This window comes from Neoarius graeffei, chromosome 10 (assembly GCF_027579695.1).
Source record: "Neoarius graeffei isolate fNeoGra1 chromosome 10, fNeoGra1.pri, whole genome shotgun sequence".
NCBI lineage: Eukaryota > Metazoa > Chordata > Actinopteri > Siluriformes > Ariidae > Neoarius > Neoarius graeffei.
Genome location: NC_083578.1, coordinates 86592320 through 86610692, shown reverse-complemented (window position 1 = coordinate 86610692; position 18373 = coordinate 86592320). Strand labels below are relative to the sequence as shown.

The 18373-nt window shown below is 42.2% G+C and overlaps 1 protein-coding gene across 2 annotated transcripts; it reads left to right on the top strand.

The window, feature by feature from the left end:
• Positions 1-425: 425 nt before the first annotated feature.
• On the top strand, positions 426-18004 carry mknk2b (MAPK interacting serine/threonine kinase 2b). Of its 2 annotated transcripts, XM_060932502.1 has the most exons (14): positions 426-512; positions 4075-4259; positions 4429-4519; positions 4824-4925; positions 5339-5436; positions 8349-8428; positions 8744-8817; positions 8967-9071; positions 9488-9543; positions 9711-9806; positions 13026-13220; positions 13536-13700; positions 13923-13963; positions 14110-18004. In XM_060932502.1, the coding sequence occupies exons 2-14, from the start codon at positions 4209-4211 to the stop codon at positions 14384-14386; spliced, it is 1431 nt and encodes a 476-aa protein (XP_060788485.1). In that variant the 5' UTR covers positions 426-512; positions 4075-4208; the 3' UTR covers positions 14387-18004. The 2 variants fall into 2 exon arrangements, with proteins under 2 accessions (XP_060788485.1, XP_060788486.1); XM_060932503.1 differs by lacking the exon at positions 9711-9806.
• Positions 18005-18373: the final 369 nt, after the last annotated feature.

Genomic DNA, 18373 nt, shown 5'->3' with positions numbered 1-18373 from the left:
TGTATTCTGAATGACATCATGACTCACAGTTTCTAACTGATTCTGTGCTCACTCATCATGATTTGGATGGATAGATAGATGGATGGATGGATGACAGCAGTCATGGTTATTACAGAAGCTTGCATCATGCATGAGCTCTTACTGTAATCTATAGTATACATTTACTACACGTTTGAGTTTGAATTTGAAGGGAAGAGTATGATTTTACTTCTGGTCACTTATTAAATATGTTTCATAACGTTTTTTGTTGATTGTTTTTGAAACAGAAACGGGACAAAGGTACTTTGAAATCAGCCCTAAAACAGAAAACGTCATTGTGTGTGCTTGTGTTCAGTTCTTGGGCGGGGTTTACTGTGAATAAGGGGCGTGGTTAGATTGACCAAGAAGTTATATAAAGCCCACCGCGCAGCGCTTTGTATCGCCCACACAGTAGTAGCGCGTGAGGTCCACGGCCGCAGCAGAGGGGTCGCGCAACGGCAAACAGACTGGCGCTTTAAACCCACATCAACGGGGTGAGCACCTATTCCTGAGTTTTATTTTATTTTTTTTAAATAGCTAAACATATTTACAGTGTTTTGCTATTTAGCATTTGAGCTCTTTTCTTGTGGAAACAATACAATAGGGATTGTGCGAGTCACGCTCGCGCACAAGGCTAACAAAGTTAGCTAGCTATTTATGTTGTTTCTAAACGTTAGGGATTTTTAATATTTATAATTACTCAGGTTTGTATTTTTAATTTTGTGGAAATGTACAATTCAAGGATGTTTTTAATCTCGTTTTTCCGAGTTAAATCTCTTTCGATAGTTAACGGACGTCAAGAAATGGGTGCAATCCCATTTTGATATCGACTCCCTGTACAAGTGCACTACTTCGAGGATAAAATAATAGATTTCGTGACCTACCTAGTGCACTAAGTGTGCAATTTGGGATTCGGCTCTGGTCAGGACGGTATTTGCTCTAGCCTAAATGGCCTTTTAAATTATTCAAGGATAAAATAGCTGTCAGATGAGGTAATTAGCTTAAATAATAAGTAATCTATTTCTGTAATAGTTTGAGTTTAGATAGTGTTTTTATCGATTGCATGCCTTTGCTAGCAGCGTCTTGGGATGGAAATGTAATGCTAGTGCTAGCCTAATGTACCTGAACGGTTTTCCAGTAATTTTCCAGAATGTTCCCTGTAGACGTTGATGAGGTTTAGCTAACAGGCTATTAATAAATCCAGTACGAGGTTAACGTTTTATCATTTGTAAAGTATTCTTTGCTTATTTAGCCAATGCACTCATCTCAATCCTGATTGTTTAGGTATGGGGGGAAAGTCAGGGGCTTGAATGATGGAATTCGTTGTGTTTTGTTTTTTTTCTCCCAGATTTGGGAATTGTGTTGGAAAAATGTAGCGTCATATTTTTCAATATAGGAAACTTGTAGCATTGCATATGCTCGCAGGGTCTTGTATTATAACAGACATCACATCACATTTCATGTAGCAGGAAATATTTCATGTTCAGGAAAACTAGACATGGAAAGTTTATACTGTACAAGTAATTTGAAGATTAGTTTTGTTCGTCCAGAGCACAGGGAGGGGAAAAAGTGTTGGTGCCATCAGTTATGTAACTATACATGCATGAGAGAAGAATATTTATTCTCCTGAAACAGGGCTGGACATTAACTTTTGCCCTGGGGAGCAAGTGGGGGGGTAATTTCCACTTGCGCCCTATTTTGCGAGTACTATTTTTTAAGGAAAACCATAGAATAGTTGTGAATTGCAACATAAAATGATCAGACGTTGAGTTGAAGTTTGGTCATTGATTAAGTTTATTATTGACTTTAGTTACTTTGTATAGGTAATCGTATGGAGCCGAGCAAAATTAAGGATTAATTTCACGAGTGATTTTGGGCAATTTCAAAATTTTGAAATCACGAGTGAAATTGATCCTTAATTTTACAAGGAACCGTACGATTACTTGTTTATAATATACAGGGCCAAATTCATACTTCGGAAGCCATTCAAGTTCACAACATTTGTCATTCACGTTTTCTGAGCTAATCAGGGTGCGGGACTATCTTGCACATTTGAATCAGTTTCTAAAGCGTCTTTCGTGACATGGTGTATTCTAACTTGCAGCATTCATATGCCACTAGAGTCGTTTATTTGTCTTTCTGCAGCCCGTTTCTTAAACACGGAAAGCCAAAAATGCGTACTTTTTTGATATTTTCATTTTCACGTGCAGCTTTCAACTGTTTTATCATTTCTTTGTCAAATATAGCGAAACACGGCATTGCAGAGTCAGCCATTTTGTTGACAATTTTTTGTTAATTTTCGTAACCAAGCAATGAACTAGCCAATAGCATTTCAGAAATACGACCCCATGTTAAGGAAAAAAAGCCCTCCTTGATTAGTCAATCAGAACTGAGTAATTTTGACCTACGTATTATAATTACTTGTAATGGACAAGAACAATTTTATCCAAAAAGGTTTTTCCTGCCTTCGTCGATTTTATTTCCATTTCACATGCATGCAGCTGTTGTAACGTTCAGTGTGTTTGTGTAGAACTCTCTGACTGTAGGTTCATTATTCGATAATGTAGGAATCATAAAATAGAAATCTAGAACAGTTTGTATGAAGAAAACAAAGGTGCCAAGACTTTTGAACAGTACTGTGTATGAGTGCTTGTGTATATCTTTATCATTCATCTCTAGGTTTAAAGGGGCGAAAAAAAACCCGTGCTGTCATGATGGAGGATAATGTTTGAGTTTAAAACTTGGTGTGTAGGTTGAGGGTGTTTTATACAGACCTGGCAACCTGTAACAATTAGTGCAGCCAGTCTGTCATGATGCAACACTTTTTTTTTTTTTAATATAAAAACCTAGAGGTGGATGATATAATTAAAAAAAAAACTATATATATATATTTTGCACAGGACTGTGTTCCTCTGATAACAGAAACAAAGCTCCAGTGCTCTCTGCTCTTAATCTGTTCTGTTCTTTCAGGATTTATTGCGCATGTTGCTCCTTGTTGAGGGTTTTTTTTTTAAATATTATATGCTAGAGTTGTTTGAAACCAATCTGGGTTTTCTGGGTCAAATAAGGAAGTGGCTTCACCTGTAAGAAAATCACACTTTGATGAAGGAGCTAACTTGAATGCAAGCAGAAAAAAGATTCTTAAACTCTTCCATCCTCACTTCTGACTTTTGTTTTTGTAAGATAAATTTTAAATACAGTTGTGAATTTCTCTGTAGCTTTCAGGCTGAGCTCTTCTCGTCGTATTCTTTAACCACTCATTTCCTTGTTCTTGAAGCATTTGCTTCTATTTGTTAATGTTTTTCGTGATAGCAGGGAGACGGTAATGCCCTTTATCTATTTCTGTTTGAACAAACGAAAACAGCACTAAAATTAACCATATTGAAGACAGTTTAAGCCTTGCTTGCATGAAAGATGGTGTCTGTCTGACCCCAGCTGCAATTATCATGCGGTACCTGACGTCATGCGTAAGGGGTCTATAAGTAGTAGGCATACCATACTACAACAGCGGGGCGATATAAAATAACTTGCAAAGCAGTAAATGAAACAGACTAAGAAAACAGCCAAGACATGATGGCTGGTATGTAGTGAGGGATGCTTTTAGGAACTGAAATAAGATCAAAAAGCCTAATTTTTGTGGCACTAGTTTGTAATGTATGATCATTCTAACTTGCCCTGTCGGTTATGTCGGGGTACATCTCACTTGCCCGAATGCATGTTTCACTTGCCCTGGGCAGTCCTTAATGTCGAGCCCTGTGAAGTTTGATACATCAGCTATTAGATCAATTGGCCAGACAGTAGATCTCTTATGAAATGTTGGTCATGTATGACTTTTATTCATGGGTTAAAGTATGAGTTTTGAGTTTATTGGTGTTTTGCAGGATACTGTATCATTTATACATTGCCTAATTATTCTTGGTGATCGGACTCGCTTTGCTTCCATGTTAAAACAGACACGTTTTTACTTTCCTTGCTGTTTTGACTTTGAAACCTCAGCGGTCATATGACTTATGTGCTGTACAAACTTTGAATAATGCATTTTGGCTTGTTTTTCAGGTTTCCCGTTTAAAGCACTGTAATTACCAGGAGTCGGATTAGCGAAGTGAGATTAATCACTCCAGCTAAGCGATCCGTTGTTGCCGGCAGCCACTGATCCGATCAGGGAATAAGTCACCGAATCAGGAAGCAAAATGGTTCAGAATAAGATCGCAGCTGTAAATGGATTCCATCGCTCTTTCAAGGTGTGTTGACGTGTGCCCTCGATGCCTGCGTACCTGGAAATGTGGATATTTATACAGTGGTTATTACCCAATTTCGTAATACAGTTGATATTAAGAGAAATGTACACGCCCATTTGTGTGCCTTCTTTCCTTTGTTTGAAGTTTAAAATATAAAATTTGTTCATTTCAGGGCCAAAATCCTTTCGAAACGGAAGAGTTCTCCAAAACCGGATCCCGCTTTCTTGATCCCGCTTTCAATTTCGATTGCTCCACTCGCCCCGGTGAGTAAGAAGCCTTTGCTGACTTGCATAAATCGTTTACGTAAAGCCCTTGCAGTGTGTAAGATCTTATTTTTGGTGTTCTGATGAATATCTGCTTCAAAAACCATACCACATGGACATGCTGTCATTTTGTGGAGGTATTCTTGTGATGTGGAACATGCTCCCAGTTGGGTTGTTTACAGTAGAGTCAGAGCACAGTCACTTTATGGTTAAGCTTGTGTCTAACATCTGCAAGTTCAAAGAAGATCTGCTTTTTCGTTTTTTTGTTTAACCGTTTTCTCTTTCCTCTCGTCCTGGTATGAAGACATGCCATCCAGCCAGCCGATTGACATACCCGACGCCAAGAAAAGAAACAAGAAGAAAAAGAGGTGCAGAGCGACTGATAGCTTCTCGGGGCGGTTTGAGGGTGAGTGTCAATAGGATACGTCATTGTTTGCAAGTGTGTGCGCAGCCTTTGTCATGTTATGTTTATTTAATCATATCAGTTATCCTGCATTCAGACTCGTGATCTTTCTGATGCAGTTCCCTCTATCTGACTTTCTACCAAAACAGCGTGGTGTAGATATCGCATAGCTGGTGTAATGTTCTGTCCTAAGTGTATCGTGACTGTGTTGTGCCAGAAGTATGCATTGTATGTATAGTGTTTACTCCCCGGAGGAAATAGTATTTTTCCTTCTTTATACAGTGCTGCTGTAGTATTGGTGCACGTGAAAAATGTTTTATTGTTGTATACAAGAGTTCTGGAGGCATGGCATTAATACCCACTTCATGTTTTCATTGCCGTTAATAGTTGACCCTTGTCTTTCTTTCTCTGTTCAGACGTCTATAAGCTGCAGGACGAAGTGTTAGGAGAGGGAGCTTATGCAAAAGTGCAAACCTGCATCAACCAAATCACGCACAAGGAATACGCTGTGAAGGTAAGACTCGCTTCCTGTCTCTCACCAGTTTAGGATAGAATAAAGTTTATTGCCCAGTACATTCTCACATACAAGGAATTTGTTTTGGTGATTTGGTCCGTGCCAACAGAGGCACGTAAGCGCACCAGCACGCTTTTCTCTCCTCCAGCGTCTCACTGAGTGAGCAAAGGTGACCGTGAGCAATATTTCCACGGAAGACACCAGAAAAGCTGGTAATAAGGCCACTGGAGTTGTTCCCCTAATGTTCAAGAGCTCTTCTCTGGCGAAAGAGATTGGAGTATCGCAGCAGTGAGCAGAGTTAACAAACAAAAGGGAAAACCATGCATACCAACACGGCCATCCGTGGCGCCATCTTGGTGACGTTTGCTTGTGCGGAGATTGCAATGTGGTGTTTTGAATGGGATTACCCTTTTGCACATGTGCCAGTTCTAGGAACTTAAACGGGTTCCTGGAAACGGAGCCGCTGTCTGCATATGACTGCAGTTTGTTATTGAGCGTGCTGCATTTCTGAAACCTTCCCTGCAGGGCACGAGCTGCTCGCTCCTGTCATCTGTGTGGTGTTGAACATGAATCCAAGTCTGCTTGAAATTTAATGAGCTCATTGTGTTCGCTTGCGATATCTTGAACGCATAAAGGTACCTTCAGGTTCTGTGTGTTTTATTCCTGGATCGTGGCCATGAATGTTCTCCAACCTTGAAAGTTAAATGTTAATCGGGGTTAAAAATGACCACACAGGCAGCACTTTGATCGTTGTTGGGCTGCGTTTAGAAAGAGGATGTACGTACTGAACTGTTGCTGCACTTGGTGCTGGCTCAGCAAAGAAGCTCCCCCCCCATCCTGTTTTCGTTAGATCATCCGTTAAGACGGCCAATTGAAACGCTGGGTGGGTCACATCCCCCTCTGTGCTGCACTTCCATTGGCCAGTGTGCCAGGCAGTGGCGGGAACATTGTGTTCTGTTCTGGTATGTCTGCCAAAGCACACAGCAGTAGAGGAAGAAAAGGAGGGGCGGGATGGTCTTTCTAATGTTTACCTACTTTCTTGATCATGAACTGTACAAAGATGTAAGGCGTGGCCTTGGGAGGGGGCGGTGGCATTTTGCCCCAGAGGCATAATACCTCGTGATTTTGGTGTGTTTTTGTTTTTTTTTTTCTTTTTTTCAGTTAGCATATTTCGAGGAAGTGGAATGTTGAGAAATGCTGTGGTTGTTTTGATTTTATTTTCATGGCCACATGCTTGCAAGGAGAGAATGTGCTGGAAAGTTCTGTTAACATATTTGTTTAACTTGATTTAAATGTGATAAAAATGACTTGATCCATAAAAATACCATCAGCAGCAACATGCGCTTTTTTTCCCCCATCTCCTCTTGATACACTTGCTTCTGCAACGCTGTGTTTTTGTCCCAGGGAGGATTTGTGGCTTATTTCTATCGGGGCAGAATTTTTATTTATTTATTTCTTTGGGTGGGACGGGGCACTGTAAATTGAGACCAGATGTCATGGTCAAACCCCCACCGAGGTTGGGGCATCAGTGGGGGTTGGTGTTGGTATCCAAGTCTGAACAAAAGAACTGGGTGAAAACAGCCTTCCTGACTCGCACCCCCTCTTTCCTTTTAGTCGTGCATGTGTTCAGTCATTGCACTTCTGGGCGTTGTGTTTACAGGCCTGGCTTATTATACACGCTCAGGCTGGCTCCGTTAGTGCAACCGTCTTAGGCTACTTTGAGGGTTTATGGTGTTGCCCATCCACTAAGGGAACACTTAAGGGTGTGATATCGGAAAACAACCAACACGGAGGTGTGATGCAGTTTAACATGAAGCAAGGTTTCTGTTACCACCTGGAAGTGGGTGGGTTTGTTTTTGTTTATTTCGAATAACAGCACTTCCTGAAGTGTGGAACAGCAGTCTGTCAAGGATTGCAATTTAACTTGTCAAAGAATGACGATTTATATTTGACTATTTACAGTTTATGGAGTGATGGTTCCTGTCGTTCTTTGCATTTTATCTGTAACGTGTTATACATATTGCATTTAATGACCAGTTCAAAAACAGACTGGAGATTGTTTCCATAAATGTTAAAGAAGACTGTGTTTTTAAAATGTATTCAGGTTTTGATTGTGGTGCTTGCATTGTAGAACAACTCCCTTCTGAAGCAGTTGTTGCCATAGAAAGAATAAGTGCTTTAATCTGAATTACAGCCAACACTAACATCCGAGTTCCAGTTATAGAAAATTAATCAATACCTTCTGACCAGTCAGAGTTGAGCATTCAGCAGCACTGTGGTCTAACCTCTTGTGACCTTTTTTTTATAACTCTGAAAGGGGGAAAACCAAGAAGGAAAGTCTGATGGATTTCTGTCCCCACATCTAAGGTCCTTCAGATCTCGAGTCACTCTGGTTAGCATGGGTTTGTGTGGCTTCTGTTCAGAGGCTGCTGACTCAGGCGTGCAGTGGTTCGTAGGGGAATGCAGAGCTGGCCTTAACCCCAGGCTCTAATCCAGGACCTACATTGTGTACCACTTCTCTCTTGCTAGCACCACTAATCCAGTCACGTCCAGCCTGCACCACATGGCGAGGGGGTCGATGAGGGGCCTGGGAGAGGGAGGGAGAGCGATTTTTACTGTCAACAGCCCATTTCAGCTCTCCCTAACCTCCAGGCTTAACTTGGCTCGCTCTGATTATGTTTTTGTCAATGGAATTTGACCCACGAATGTTGTTAGGGCTTTGTGTTCTATCTAGAGGATGGAATATGGGTTAGGGTATATTTAGGAGTACGGGGTAACATTTGCAGCTGTTGCAGAGACTTTCAAGTGATCGCGTGGACGAGAGGGAAAACTACAAAATATTACAATCTTTGATCCTACCGGCAATAATGTGGGGTTTTGTTGTGGTTCTCCCCCCCCTCCCTGTTCTGCAGATCATCGAGAAGAGACCAGGACATAGTCGAAGTCGTGTATTCAGGGAAGTGGAGATGCTGTATCAGTGCCAGGGCCACAGGTAATGCACTGTCCAAACTTTGCCAATGTAAACTGAGGCGTAGCTTTAATTAGCCAGGCTTTGCTCTTTGCAAACGTTATTTTAACGGTTAAGATATTATACAGGAGACGTAATTAGAGCCGTTATTATTAGCACAGCGTAAACTGAGCCTATGAGAAGCACATCAGGTGGCTTCTTGCATGTGACTCCAGACAGATCCTGTGCAACAGTATAGGCTCTGCACATGTCTTTGGAAATTTTATTCATGGATTTAAAAAAAAAAAAAAAAAAATTCTGACCCAAACACCCCCACCTTTAAATCCTTTCAACCTGCAGAAACATCCTGGAGCTTGTGGAGTTTTTTGAGGAGGAGGATAAGTTTTACCTGGTGTTTGAGAAGCTGAGGGGAGGTATGTATATCCGATGAGCATTCTTGCTCTCTAAGCAAGTTAGTCTTTAGGTAAAAATGAAGAAAATGGTTGTGTAATAAATAGAATGACATCTGATCGTCGGTGTTGATGGGATTTGTTTTGCATATGCACCCTTCCCCGTCCTCCAGGCTCCGTCTTGACTCACATTCACAGAAGGAGGCACTTCAGCGAACAGGAAGCGAGCATTGTGGTGCAGGACATCGCAAGCGCTCTGGATTTTCTGCACAACAAAGGTCAGTGGGATCATGTATTGGGATTGTGGAATGACCTCATGCTTATTATCTATGCTTAGGAATAGCTTGATTAGGAATTAAGCAAGATGGTGATTGTGGTGGTGGTGGGGTACTGTAGCTAGGGTGCTGGAGGATGGAATATCAGATCTTGGCTTGATTAGCATTCCGGTGTTGTGTATCATTTCCTTGAAAGATGTTCTGAGAAGCTTGTTGAGAAGGCAAAGGGTCTCATGTTTTGCCTTTGCCTGGAGGACATGACATTCGTCCTCTGTGATCATCTATTTATAGCAGATCTTGGCAATGCGGTATATTGGAAATGTACTGGTTTTTTTTGTTTTTTTGGTTACTCTTTTTGTCCTCAAACCCTGGAGAACCAATTTGATGTCTAATGCATGACCCTTGTGTGCGTCCTCTAGGAATGGCCCACAGAGACCTCAAGCCTGAAAACATCTTATGTGAACATGAAGACAGGGTGAGTTTGTGTTATTTCTCTTCTCTCCTCTCATCTTGAATGAGAACAGAAGTACAGACTTCCTATCAAGAGAGCGTGAATAATCATAAGCATGACTGAGAGCTCGTGCAGTCAAGATAAGATACCTCAAGTTTCAAGAATCAAGACTTTGATTCTTCCACTTTCAGATTTCACCAGTGAAAATTTGTGATTTCGACTTGGGCAGTGGAATCAAACTGAACAGCGACAGCTCGCCCATCTCGACTCCAGAGCTTCTCACACCGGTATGTGAATTTGTGTGTGGGGGTGAGGGAGAGAGACAGACACAGATGCACCATTCAAACTGATCAAAGCCCTGTCCGAGCGGGAGAATATTCCTAGCCCGGTGAAGTGTGCATTATTAAAGGTTATGAGTGGATAAGGCCTGCTTTGTTGCTCTTGCGCATGCACAGATAAGCCAGATCTTTTTACAGTGCCACTCTTATCACCCAGTCCCTTCCTGCTATGCTATTGGACGAGCGTGGGTGGTGTCAGCTGAACGGCTGGCTCCTATTGTTGACCAAGAACCTCATCTGTGAGATTAATCCCAGATTTATGGCTGGCTGGAAAGTTTTTGCATTCACAGTAAAACATTCTGATAAATGTTATTAGCAGCAGGAGCGTGATCAGATATGAGCTCTCTGCATCTCTTTGGGATAGAGTTTAATGTTGAACCTGCAAAAACTTGTTTGTATTGGAATGGTCATGCCTCTTTACGCGGGACGGATAACACCAGGTGACGGAGAAGCAGTAGGTGGTGTGTAGTGAAGTGTTTCCCAGGGGCGTTTGGTGTAACCTGAGTGGGACTAGTCCCGTGTGTCTTTCTAAAGTCTCCAGACTGTTTGGGGGTTGAATAACAACTGGGTGGAGAGAGTTTTATACCCGTTTAACCTGCGCAGTGCCGAAGCATGGCGTGTTCTACACACCACTTCGTTGTACATCTGATTAGCTGCAGGCTTTATAATGAATATATGGCTCTATAAACAAAAGCTGCACGCCAGATTTTAAAAAAATCTGCTTTTGTTTTGTCCTCTTGAAGATTTCTTTCTAATTTGAACCCACTTCAGATTTTATCATTCTCCGGAACACAATCTGCTCTGCTCTAGTCCTTGATTCCAAGAGCATGTTGTGCAAAACTCAAGGCTCCGAGCAGAAGTTATCAAAGAAAATTCCCCTCGTGGTGTTGGAAGCTAGTTCGTTGGAAATCTTTTCATCCCTCACGCCTCGCATGTCTTTTACGCTTTCACTTCTCTACCTTTTTGTTGTGCTTCTTTGGTAGTGTGGCAGTGAGGTCAGATGTTACAGGAAGTCCTGCTTCTTAAGCATAGCAACTGGGTTGTGATTGGCTGGTGGAAAGGGAGGATGAACTGGGTAGGTAGGAGGAGCCAAGTGCTGAAGTATGGAATGTTGGTTTTGCTTAGACTTTATCACAACGATCATCTTGGCAGATTCCTCAGTCTTGTATACACACTTTGTTCCAAGCTTTAGTATCGGCAGGTTTTTTTTCTTTTCTTTTTTTTTTTAAGGAAATCATTGGTTTAACCTATGCAGCCTCTGAGCTTCCTGTAAATGTGGGTTTGATTTCTGAGAAATGTCTGGTTGTACAGCTCATTGCTCAGCCGATGGAACACCACCTATGAACTTTCTCTCGCACTGTCACATGCTCACAGGGGAATTTTAAATGTGGCTTACATGTAACCTGCTTGGGTCTGGAAGGCTGATGCAAAACCGAACCACAAACTGAAACACTGTGCCAGCTGAGAAGCCACTTCCTTGTCACATGGCCAAGAAAACCCCACACTTCTTTTACCAACAAGTCTGCATCTGTCAGCTATCCGTCCTTCCCATGTGGCGTAAATCCCCCACCCAAGGAAGTGCCTGATGCAAGGCTTTGCTAATTTTGCACCAGGTACTTACAGGCAGAGAAAATCTGCAGTGCAGGTTATCCGATCCCCCTTCTCTTCCCTCCTCTCATCCGTCACTAAGAGAGTGCCCGTATCTTCAGTCTACAGATACAACCAACGAAGAAACATGAAACACGGTTGTTTGATGATCGTGGAATCTTCCATTTGCTCCGAGCAGCTAACAGCACTATTTTACTCCGTCATCTGGTGCAGCTCGGAGCTCGTCTTTTGTCTGACCCCTGATAGACAGGCTGTTAAGAGGCGACCTGAATGTGGGGGTGTTGAGCGATGGTGAGGAGGAGGGGGCGATTCAGAACAGCCAAGCTTTTGTCTGCAGTTCCTGAATTCCTGCACTGCGAAAGTGCATTGCATAAAGTCTCAGCGGGGTGGAGCGGCACGACAGCTGCGTTCAAGGAGGACAAAAGAAGCTTGCTGCCTGCGCAAACACGCCAGCAGAAGAACGTCAGACCTCAGAACCAAAACAAAGCACTGCAAACGGCGAACTGAAAAGCATCAGACCTGTTTTTGGTCTTGTTTGCTGTAGTGTAGTATAGTATTATACAACGTAAATCAACTCAAAGCACCTCAGTAACCTTGTTCAGCTAAAGAACTCCTTTAAAAGCTGACCAGACTTGACCTAGAAATTCCCTTGGATTACTGGTTCTTGGGGGGGAAAAGTCCCACAAGTGGTAATTTTGCAACCATAACCCTGGCCTGCATTTCATAATTACTGGAGCTTAATGTGGTATAACCCCCCCAAAAAAATGCTGATTAAGGAAAGCTTTGTGGTAATTTGAAGGATTTTTTTTGTTCTCCTGGGCCACTGAATTCAATCACACTGTATGGCTTTCTGTTGGGAAGTGTGCTAAATAAAGCATTATCTGTGGTTGTTTTGTTTGTGGTTGTGTAAGAGGTGTTGAGCGATTTTGGTTTTCTGGAACACTCAATCCTCTTTTCCCTTCCTGGGCATTTGGCCTAGTTTCAGAATGGAGGCGTTTTGCAGAGACTTGCAGCGCGAACACTGATCCGGGTTTTCAAAAATTTCCATGACTCAACCAACTCTGCCACAAAACTAACAAGATGTAGTATGTCATCTTTCTATCAGTTTCGCTCTTTGCATGTGAACACGTTACCGTTTCCAAAGCAACTTCAACACACCAGCCTGTCATGGATTATGGTCCTAGAACGGCACATTCCCAAGCATTTTCTTCTGTTCGTACAAAGTTCATACCTAACCCTGGACCTGTATGACTTAATCGTTTATGTATTTCTGTTTGTGGTGATCTCTCACACAGAGCTAATCTCATTTTGGTTTGTCATGTGACAGTCATACGGTCTCTCCTTAGCACATGACCTCCATCTACATACTAAAACACTTGTAAAGCAGATCACACAGACGCGCTTTCTTTATTTGTTCCTCTCGTGTGTGCACCCCACACCCAACCTACACACAGCCACCATTTCCTTACGACGCTGTTGCAAATTAACAGCCCAGGTGGCAACGGTTTACTTCATTCCCATACAGTGACTAACAAAGTCGCTCCTTTGTGCTTTTTGCAGTGTGGTTCTGCCGAATACATGGCTCCCGAAGTGGTGGAGGCATTCAACGAGGAAGCCACCATCTACGATAAACGCTGTGACCTGTGGAGCCTGGGCGTCATCCTGTACATCATGCTAAGTGGCTATCCTCCCTTTGTGGGCCGCTGTGGAGGCGACTGTGGCTGGGAGAACGGCGAGCCTTGTCACGCTTGCCAGGTATGTCAACCTTGACACAAGCATTTGAGTTAGTGGCTGTTTGACCTTAGTGTTTCTAGACGTATAATAATCATAGTTTCAAAGATATATCTTTGAAAAATGCTCAATCGCAAGCCGTGAAGTGGATTTACGCCTGTTTGATTGTTGCAAGCTTTAGTTTGCAGTTTTTCCGGCCCAGAAATGAATAAGAACTGAATTTCTTAGCGATGCATTGATTTTTTTTTTTTAAGTATATATGACTATGGAGTATTAATTAACCAAGGTGTTTGTCATTAATCGGTCAATTTCTTTCCCTTTGTTATCCATCAATCTCAGAACACGCTGTTTGAGAGTATCCAGGAGGGCAAATATGAGTTTCCTGAGAAAGAGTGGGCTCATATCTCCTGGAGTGCCAAAGACCTCATCTCCAAACTGTTGGTCCGGGACGCGAAGAACCGGCTCAGCGCCGCTCAGGTTCTGCAGCACCCGTGGGTGCTAGGGGTAAGGTTCTAGGTTTTCTCTCCTTCTCAGAACAGGGTTAACCAGTCCAGCCTAGGTGTATTCTAAGAACAAGCTGGGAATTTTGCCTGTGGCGTAAATCATTTACAAGCAGGTGCTTTCTTAGGAAAATATCCGGCTGACAGACGTCTTTCATTAGGATTCAACATGCACATGTTTAATGCAAGCATCTAGAAGTATAATGTCTTGTCTGTCTTCCCTCAGGGTGCTCCTGATTCGATCCCAGCCTCCATCCTGCTTCAGAGGTGAGTTGTTTGGGTTGGGAATTTTTTCTAATCCTACTTGAGTGCTTTTACAATCTGTCACATTTAAAGAGAATTTAGTAGCTAAGGAACAGTAGTATGATTACACGATGACTTCATGCTCACGTGCGTGTCCTCCGCGCCCACAGGAACAGCAGCGCCAAGGACCTAACGTTCTTTGCTGGAAAGGCGATTGCTGTGAACCGGCAGCTCGCGGAGCAGGACGACCTGGAAGCACAGCGGCAGGAAGAGCCGTCTCCTCAGGTGGTGACAGCAGGCGCGTGCTCCATGCGTCTCTCGCCACCATCCAACTCCAAACTGGCCAAACGGAGGCAGAGGAGGAGCGCCACGAAGGGGGCGCCGGTGTCTGCCTCCGAGCTCACCCAGCTCCTCGCGCCACTCGTCCTTATCGGAGACTGCGCCTGAGGGACGTTTCAGCTCTTCAAACTGCTGGACAGTCGTTTAAAAACGTGTTTATTTTTAAGTCTCTGCCGCCCTTTCGTTTCATTCATGTGTCCCTTTGTGTAGCCTCGTTAAAGGAGTACCTCATCGAAGAAATGCGATCAAACCTTCGGGTGAAGTATTTCCTGTATGCAAAACAAGCACGTCTGAGGCTCGTCCCAAACCTGGTCGCAGTGGCATCGGTCCTTCCTTTTCATCCTCAGGCTCCTTCAGCACCCAGCGGGACAGATAAGCAGACGGGTACACACACGCACCCCTTAAATTTAAAAGGCAGGACAGTTTGAAGCCAGCCGCTCAAGACACCAAAGGACTGACACCCATAGAAACCCCTCCCGTCCTCAGCTGCTTCCACTTTTACAACTGGATTCACTGTGAATATTTTTTTTCCTTCCCCCCCCAACCACCCCCCATGAGAAGACTTTCAGGAATGTCCAGGAGGCAGAACGTGTACGTGCCCCATCGTCAGTACTAAGATCCTTCACGCTTTATGCAATTCCTAATGATTTCATCACTCGAGCTGTCGGACTTCTGAGGGATTTTTCTGTGCTGCCAGTGCCTCGCCTCACCTCACCTCCATTAGTGTTTCAAAGCCAATGAATTCCTGTCATCAGCAGACAAAACTCCAGACACTCTTACAGCATTAAACTCGATGTCTGTTATTCAGGATTGGTCTCTTCTACCAAATTAAATAAAGCACTTAACATTTTTTTTCTTTCTTTCTTTTTTCAAATCGGTGCCAGTTGTGCATATTTGACAGCATTTTCTCCAAAAAAGTGCACTTTGAGAACTCTCCCTCCTCCATAATCTCAAACCTGACCTAAATTTTGCCCCCCCCCCCCCCCCCCTCCCCATTTTTTTAATTTATTTTTTTTATTTTTAAAGCCATTTACTTCTCAGATTTGTCTTCTCTGATGGTTTAATCGGCATGCGGGAAATCTCCAAATCGACGACCACCACCCCCGAGATCTTGAGTAAACTTGTGACTTTGAGCTGACGGGTAGAGCGATGATCGAGATCCACACAAGCAAATGAGTTAGTGGTTAAGTGCACACTGGGTGGGATGATCACGTGGTTATGCAAGCACAGGTTTGTTTGTGACTAAACAAACTCCAGCTGGTCATGGAATAAGGCTTTTTGGGGGGGAAATCTCTTCAGTTTGGTACAGCCTGAAGGTACAGTGGCTTTTTTTTTTTTTTTTTTTTTAAATATAAATAACTGTTACCTCATAGGCGCAGCCAAACACGTTAAACATTGGCAACCTGTTTCGGGGGGGGGAGATGGAGAGATGTTTGTTAGTTAAAAATTAAGGAAAGTGAATGGAAGCATTCCAGGAAAAAAAAAAAAGTTGGAAAAACTTAAAGAAAAAAAGTCTTCCAAGGCAATGTAGCTGTGTGAAAAGGTTTTTTTTTTTGTTTGTTTGTTTACTTGATTTTTTTTTTGTGTGTAACTCCATTTGAATATTGAAACTGTGCCACACTGATGTTTTAAGTTTTTTTTTATTATTATTACTGTTCGTTCTTGTATCTACATCTTCAAGCAGGTGCTCTTCAAATGTTCAGGTTGAAACAGCAGATTTTTCTTAGTTCCTCTATCCAATCTGTTCTTTCTTTAAATTTATTATTTTTTAAATATAAAAGTATTCATGTGATGTATTGCTGGTGCAGAAGGTGGGGTATATATTGTGTGAAAGTTTTTTTTTTTTTTTTTTTTTACAAATATAAACAATTTGAAGTGGAAAAAGAAAAGGCAATATTTTACTACTTTCAGTGGTTTTCATCGGGGTGGACAAATCCTAAATTCATTAGCAAGCAAGCCAAGCCAGACGTGAACCTAACTGACGAGGCTGAAAAGTGTAATGTCACGACTTAATGCGGCTAGCTAAGTGCGTTAATACGGATACGAACGAATAAATTGCATAGAACACGACTCTGCCGTTTTCCTTTTCTAAGGAAACATCTCTTGGGGGGGAAATGGTCAACAACAAATGTTTCAGCGATGAGCCGTGGCATTCTGTCCTCGCATCGAGTCTGGCTTAGGTGTTGATCTTCTGCAAACATCAGTAGGATGTTTTTAATTTCTTTAGGAGAAATTTAAAAAAAAAAACACTGCCTAGTCTACTGAGCATTTTTCCATCAGGTGACTATGAATTAAAAAAAAAAGACCTAATAGTATATAATCATCTTGTTCTGGGTTCAGCTTGTCCACCTCGTTACCTTGTCGGTAATGTCTATTTCAGGTTAGTTTGCTTCATGTTTGTTTTTATTAAATTTTTTTTTTTATCCTGCATAACTTTGACCCGGAACACAGGATTGTGCTGGAGGGATGTTTGGCAAAGGAAGTGAGCGCATCTTTCGAGTCTAGATGCATGTGTACATTACATTGATGGATTGGAGGAACTTGTCTGATGGGTTGTGCTTGTTTTCAGGCGTTAGTCACTGATGAAGGCAAAAAAAAAAAATCCCATCCACACATGTAATCCTGTTGAATGTTCAGCTCAGTGGTGCGTTTTCTTTCGTAGGTTACAAAACGACAAACAAACGGCACTTGAGCCTATTAGTTGAGAATAGGACACTGATTGTAATTTTTTTTATATATATTTCTACATTTGCATCTTTTGTGGAGGTTTTATGTCTTATAGTAAGACTTACTTGAATTGTATATGCAGCGGTTTTCTCACATTTTGCTCGGGAAACTACCTTTATTATATCTGTACACAAAGCTGTTCATCAGATAAGGCAACCCCCTGGTTTGGAGAATCATTTCGACCCTTGTCGAATCAGTATTGAACCCGCCTGTTGTGTAATTCTCCTCGGCTTGTTTTTACTGCAGAGGCTTTGCTTTCGTTCAAAAACAAAGGTGGCTTGGATTCAGACGTCAACAAGCAGATAAGGCGAGAGCCACCTTTTTTTTTTTTTTTCCTCCCCCCCCTTCCCCTCTCCCTTCTCCAAATCCAGAAGTTAAGGACTGCCTTGTATTAGAGTTGAGGATGAGTTTTAATCCTCACGTTTCTTTACTTCCGTTTTGTTGTGAAAAAGATCCGAGGAACAGCATTATTTCTAACAGCTGTACTTGTAGCAATGGGATGTTGGAGTTCAACCCGATTTTTCCCAGGTGAATTTAATCTTCTAGGGGATAATAAATGCTTTTTATTTTCCTCTCTGTTAAATTGGTTTCCATGTTAATGTGACCTGAAGGTTGGAAAAACTCGTGTATTCAGCACTGTCTGATTTCTGACTTTTTTTTTTTTTCCCTCCCCCCACAACCCAAATGACTCATGGGGGGGAGAATCCAAACTGCAGGGTTATTTCCACGAAGTGGGATTTCTCGGTTAGACGAAGGAGTGGTTTTATTTAGGAGGACTGTCCCTCATCTCCTGTTGGTCAGTCTCGCTTAACTGAGAGAGCTCACTTCCTGAAATAATCCCTGCCCTGGGTTTCCTCTTGGGATGACGACAAACCGTAGAAGCACTTTACTGTACCGTGTGGCTGATTTCAGTTCACTCAAAGCAAGACATATGACTTGTTGCAGGATTTTGTATTGTTTTCTAATGAAAAGAAACAATAAAACGCTTTGAACCACAAACTTGCAGTCTGGTTTGGTATGTTGTGCTTTTTTTTGTGTTTGTGGAGTGCAAAAGTTTGTATCCCCCAAGATATTATTACTAGGAGGATAAATGATTGGGGTGGGAGTAGAGTTGTTTGCTTGCGTGTTGCATTTACAACCCCGATTCCAAAAAAGTTGGGACAAAGTACAAATTGTAAATAAAAATGGAATGCAATAATTTACAAATCTCAAACTGGTATTGTATTCACAATAGAACATAGACAACATATCAAATGTCGAAAGTGAGACATTTTGAAATTTCATGACAGCAACACATCTCAAAGTTGGGACAGGGGCAATAAGAGGCTGGAAAAGTTCAAGGTACAAAAAAGGAACAGCTGGAGGACC

Bases quoted from the DNA above. Each gene is read 5' to 3' on its own strand.
- mknk2b (XM_060932502.1), top strand. From the start codon at position 4,209: ATGGTTCAGAATAAGATCGCAGCTGTAAATGGATTCCATCGCTCTTTC. The intron at 4,926-5,338 runs GTGAGTGTCAAT...TTCTCTGTTCAG, and splicing joins CTTCTCGGGGCGGTTTGAGG to ACGTCTATAAGCTGCAGGAC. The intron at 9,807-13,025 runs GTATGTGAATTT...TGCTTTTTGCAG, and splicing joins CTCCAGAGCTTCTCACACCG to TGTGGTTCTGCCGAATACAT.